This window comes from Otolemur garnettii, unplaced genomic scaffold, assembly GCF_000181295.1.
Source record: "Otolemur garnettii isolate 467f Iridium unplaced genomic scaffold, OtoGar3 scaffold00144, whole genome shotgun sequence".
Classification (NCBI taxonomy): Eukaryota; Metazoa; Chordata; class Mammalia; order Primates; family Galagidae; genus Otolemur; species Otolemur garnettii.
In genome coordinates, this window is record NW_003852539.1 from 2,573,194 (window position 1) to 2,579,331 (window position 6,138).

General features: G+C 42.0%; 1 protein-coding gene across 1 annotated transcript in view; it reads right to left on the minus strand.

The window, feature by feature from the left end:
* Nucleotides 1–4,250: 4,250 nt before the first annotated feature.
* Nucleotides 4,251–6,138, minus strand: part of ZFP69B (ZFP69 zinc finger protein B) — an 11,467-nt gene continuing 9,579 nt past the window's right edge. The window contains exon 5 of the mRNA XM_012810879.2: nucleotides 4,251–5,419. Within this exon, the coding sequence (XP_012666333.1) occupies nucleotides 4,251–5,419 (1,169 nt within the window). The remainder of the gene's footprint in view (nucleotides 5,420–6,138) is intronic.

Below are 6,138 nucleotides of genomic sequence, written 5' to 3' on the forward strand. Positions count from 1 at the left end.
GGCTGGGGATTCGAACCCGCCACCTTAGGTGTACGTGGCTGGCGCCTTAGCCGGTTGAGCTATAGGCACCGAGCCTTAAAGACATGATTTTAAAAAATTATTGAATACTAAAGGAATTTCTAGGAGAGTAAAATGTCTGGCAGATAGACAAACATACTAACTTGACATTAAATGATAGCTTATTGCCATTTCTAATCATTTTACATACTCTGTGGAGGATGATGGGGTAGAAAATGCAACCCAACACCATTTTGTTGTTATGACATAGGGTCTTGCTCCATCACCCAGGCTAGAGTGCAGTGGTGCGATTATACCACACTGTACTCTTGAACACCTGAGCTCAAGATATCCTGCCACCTGAGTACCTGGGAATACAGATGTGTGCCATCACACCTGGATAATTATTTTTTTTTTTACTTTTTAAAGAGACAGGGCTCAGAGCCTGTAGCTCAGCAGCTAGGGTGCCAGCCACATACACCAGAGCAGTCTGAGCCTGCCAAACAATGACAACAACAACACAACAACATAGCCAGGCATTGTGTCGAGGGCCTGTAGTCCCAGCTACTTGGGTGCTGAGGCAAGAGAATCGCTTAAGCCCAAGAGTTTTGCTTTTCTTTTTGCTTGTACAAAAGGTTTTTATTGGTGAGGGAGGGATGCTGCAGAGCAGCACTAAGGAGGAGAGAAAAGAAGAGAGAAAAGAGGAGAGAGCGAAGAGAAGAGAGAAGGAGAGAGAGAGGGAGAGAGGAGGAGAGCAAAAAAGGAGAGAGAAGGAAAAAGGGAGGGTCAAAGGAAAAGTGCACCCTTAGATAGGTTCGGTTAGGGGAAGTCTCAGAATGATGATGAGATGGTAGGACAGCCAATAAGGAGTTACTGCTCTGGCAGTAAGAGCCGTTAGGGGCTGGCTATAAGTTTGAAATTTTCAGTGGGTAATTGGGACTGGGAGATGAGATAAGCAGGCCACTCCCTGGTGTTTAGAGGGCAACTTCCTGTGCTTGGAAAGGAGCTGTAACTTTAAGAGTGAGACAGCTGGCTTGGCGCCTGTGGCTCAAGTGGCTAAGATGCCAGCCACATACACCTGAGCTGGTGGGTTCAAATCCAGCCCCGCCTGCCAAACAATGATGGCTGCAACCAAAAAAAAAAAAAAAAAAATAGCCGGGTGTTGTGGTGGGCACTTGTAGTCCCAGCTACTTGGGAGGCATAAAGACAGGAGAATCACTTGAGCCCAGGAGTTAGAGGTTGCTGTGAGCTGTGATGCCACAGCACTCTACCCAGGGCGACAGCTTGAGGCTCTGTCTCAAAAAAAAAAAAAGAGTGAGACAGCTAGTCTTGGTCTGTTTAGGGTAGGAAGGGGCTTTCTGGGGAAGGGGCTTTTATGAGGCAATTACTTAACATTCCTCCCTTCTTGATATATTAGAAATAGGGGATTGGCCTTGGTCTAGGGGACGTTGAGTTCTCTCTTCTGTAGCTTCTTTCTGCTGGGAGGGGCATGTAGTTTCAATTGGCCAACTACAGAACAATTACGATATTTTTCACTTGGAGGATGTAAGTTTTTTGCTCTTAGACTGTCCTTTTAGCGATGGCTGTTTAGAAGGGGTGTTCAGGAAGGTTTTGTGGCCTGGAGTAGAGTGTAGCTCATTCATGAAGAACAGTTTCTTTTTCTTGTAGGTTGGGAGCTGTGTCTGGGGTGTAGGTTTGAAGCACCAGCTGAGTAGTTACCAAGTCTGGATGAGGCCAGTGTGGGGCGCTGGTTAGAGCGCCTTGGTGGATGAACACTAGCCAATGTGGTAGTGAGCACCGGGAGTGCCAGAAAAGGATAGAGAGCCCCCAAGAGCTAAAACCCCCGGAAGGGGTAAAAGTTACCCTTGGGAGCGTTCCCTAATTATCCTGCTTCTGACACCAGAAGAAAGGGTGGCACTCGACCGGCAGAGATCTCACAGACCACCAAGGCTTGTATGAAAGGTTTTTACTGGTGGGGGAGGGAGGCTGCAGAAGGAGCAGAGAGAGAAGGAGGAGAGAAAAAGGAGGAGAGAAGGAGGAGAGAAAAGAGGATAGAGTGAAGAGAAGAGAGGAGGAGAGCAAAAAGAGAGAGAAGGAAAAAGGGTTGTTTTTTTTTTTTTTGAGACAGTCTCCCTATGTTACCCAGGGTAGAGTGCTGTGGCGTCACAGCTCCCACAATCTCTAACTCTTGGACTTAAGTGATTTTCTTGTCTCAGCCTCCCAAGTAGCTGGGATTACAGGTGCCTGCCACAACGCCCAGCTATTTTCTTGTTGCAGTTGTCATTGTTACTTAGCTTGTCCAGGCTGGGCTTGAACCCACCAGCCCTGGTGCATGTGCTATGGGCACCAAGCCAAACCCAAGAGTTTGAGGTTTCTGTGAGCTGTGATGCCATGGCACTCTACTGAGGGTGACATAGTGAGACTGTCTCAAAAAAATAAAATAAATAAAATAAAATAGAATAAATAAATATATAAAGAGACAGGACCTCACTAGGTTGCCCTGGCTGCTCTAGAACTCCTGGCCTCAAGTGATTCTCCCCTCAAAACCTCCCAAAGTGCTGGGATTATGAATTATTGCACCTGACCCCAATACGTATTTTTTAAGTGACACTTACTGGAACACTATTACACCCATTCCTTTTTGTCAGTCGTTCTCAACCAGGGATAATTTTTCCCTCCAAGATACACATGGCAATTTCTGGAGACATTTTTGGCTGTCAAAATTAGGGGAAGAGGCAGCTACTGGCATCTGGCATTGTTATCTTGTGAGGAGAGGCAAATACCAACAATGCCAAAGTTCAGATATCTGAGTTTATGTACTGTCTCTGACTGCTTTTGTACTAAAACAGAGTACTTGTGACAGACCATCCAGCTCACAACACCTAACATGTTTTCTATCTGGCCCTTCACAGAAAAAGGTTGCCAATTATTGTTCTGTAGGAAACCAGAAAATTTAAATAAGTATCTCATGTATAGTAAATTATCTATCAATTCTAGAAAACTCACTTTAACATTATTACATTATTTTCTTCTAGAAATGAGACAACTAGCTCTTTTTTTTTTTTTTTTTTTTTTTTAGACACTATGTCGCTTAGACAAGCCTCAAACTCCTGGCTCAAGCAATTCTCCTGTCTCAGCCACCTGAGTAGTAAGTACTATAGGTATGTACCACCATGCCCAGCTTAACAATCCAATTTATACCTCTTCTAGCCTTATAAAGGGCTATAGGCTTTTATAGGTTTATATAAATGTTGTGGTATATTTTCTGATTCATTAAAGGGATATTTGAAACAATGATTCTCAAAATCCAATCACCAGATCATTGACCTGCCATGAAATTTTTACTGGCCCATAACGAAATCAGAAAAGACAAATACAGGAATTTCCTGAACTAAAACTAATTTAATTGAACATAATTAACATTATGTTCTTCATAATGATTACATATGTCTCTCCTACATCTTTTTTTTTTCTTGACACAGAGCCTCAAGCTGTCACCCTGGGTAGAGTGCTGTGGCATCACAGCTCACAGCAACCTCCAACTCCTGGGCTTAAGCGATTCTCTTGCCTCAGCCTCCCAAGTAGCTGGGACTACAGGCACCCGCCACAACGCCCAGCTATTTTTTTTCTGGTTGTAGTTGTCATTATTGTTTGGCAGGCCCAGGCTGGATTCAAACCTGCCAATTCTGGTGTATGTGGCTGGTGCCTCAGTTGCTTGAGCTACAGGTGCTGAGCCTCTCCTACATCTTAAAATAATAAAATGCCCATTATTTTCTAAAACAGTGCTAATAGCAGGTGATTGGTTTTTAATATGCCAAAATTAATAATTGTGCCAAATCAGCGAGGCACCTGTGGCTCAAGGAGTAGGGCACCAGCTCCATATCCCGGAGGTGGTGGGTTCAAAGCCAGCCCTGGCCAAAACTGCAACAAAAATAATTGTGCCAAATTATTTTTTTAAATTGTTGGTTATTGAAATCCAAAAGTCAGGAACTGATGATTTAGAGCAGTGGCTCTCAACCTTCCTAATGCCATGACCCTTTAATATAGTTCTTCATGTTGTGGTGATCCCCAACCATAAAATTATTTTCGTTGCTACTTCATAACTATAATTTTGCTTCTGTTATGAATCATAATGTAAATATTGATCTTCTGGGTGTATTTTTTTTGTTACAAAGGGGTCACGATGCATGGGTTGAGAACCACTGATTTAGAAGCTTTGACTCCAATGTAGAGTCTTTGATGTTGAGTATGTTTCACACATCATTGCTGAAGGTATTTCTTAAATGTGTTTTGCAGTGTCTAATAAGTGATGAACTACATCTGAAGGCTTTTCCACATTCATTACAATCATAAGGTTTTTCTCCAGTATGAATTCTCTGATGTTTGGCAAAGGATGAATCATGCCTAAAGGCTTTTCCACAATGACTGCATTCATAAGGTTTGACTCCAGTATGGACTCTCTGATGGATAGAAAGGTGTATTCTCTGGCTAAAGGCTTTCCCACATTCCTTACATTTATATGGTCTTTCTCCAGTATGAGTTCTCTGGTGTTGAGTGAGGTATGTGCTATGGCTGAAGGTTTTACTGCATACGTTGCAAATATAGGGTTTCACACCAGTATGAATAATCTCATGCTGCCTAAGATGTCTAATCTGGAAAAATGCTTTTCCACAGTCTTTACATATAAAAGGTTTCTCTCTAACATGAGTTCTCAGGTGTTGGATCAGTCCAATGCTCTGGCTAAAGGCTTTCTCACATATCTCACATTCATAGGGCTTTTCCCCAGTATGAATTCTAACATGTTGAGTAAGGGATGAAGGATGTCTGAAGGTTTTCCCACATTCCTTACATTCATAAGGTTTCTCACCAGTATGGATTCTCTGATGTGGAATAAGGGATGAACTTTGACTAAAGGTTTTTCCATATTCCTTGCATTTGAAAGGTTTCTCTCCAGTATGAATTCTCATGTGTTCAGTAAGGTGAATGAGCTGTTTGAAGATTTTTTCACAAATATTACACTCAAAAGTTTTCTTTTTTGTGTAACTCCTTGAATGATGAATTAAATCTAAGTTGTATCTACTTCTTTTTCCAGATGTGTCATATTTACGGCCTCTTTTTCTTGAACGACTTGTTGGTCCTGGGTTAACTTTTAAATTCACATTAATTCCTTTCTCAAATCTGTTAGATGCTTGGCCTCTCTCCTGAGTGCAAGCTTTCTTACAGCTCAAGGGGCTTTTCCCCTCAGCCATTTCTTGTTGTTCCTGCTTGCTTTCTAAATTATCACATTTGGAGACTCTTCCCAATGTGTGATACAAGGTGCTTCCTCTTGGAGACCTTTCTGTCATCAGGCCATGGTGTAATTCTTTCCACGAGATGTCCTTACTTAAGATTGACTCTTTGGTTTCTGTTTTATTCTTCAAGCCTGAAAGAAATCCAGAAATACAAATGACCCATATTCATTGAATTTCAAAAAAGTTAATCACAATGAGAATTACAGGAAAAAATATATATAAACTAAAAATTAAAATAAAAATAAGTTCATATTGTAAGTTCATATTATGCTTGAGATAATTCATAGCTCAAAATTTGTTGCAAAATTTTGGAGTCTATTTGTTATAGTAGTTTAGCCAAATCTTAACAAAGGAAGAAATTATATATCTGCATTAAAAAGACATTGAAGGCTGGGCACAGTGGCTCATGCCTGTAATCTTAATACTCTGGGAGGTCAAGGCAGGTGGATTGCTTGAGCTTAAGAGTTCAAGACCAGCCTGAGGAAGAGCAACACCCCTATCTCTACAAAAAATAGAAAAAATATCTGGATGTTATAGCAGGTGTCTGTAATCACAGCTACTCAGGAGGCTGAGGCAAGAGAATTGCTTGAGCCCAAGAGTTTGAGGTTGCTGTGAGCTATGATGACATAGCACTCTACCCAGGGTGCAGGATGAGACTCTGTCTCCAGAAAAAAAAAAAAAAAGATGGCTAGGCATGGTGGCTCATGCCTCTAATCCTAGCACTTTGGGAGTCCAAGGCAGGTAGATTGCTTGAGCTCATGAGTTTGAGACCAGCCTGAGCAAAAGTGAGACTCCATCTCTACTAAAAAATGGAAAAACTGGCTCAGCACCTGTGGCTCAGCAGCTAGGG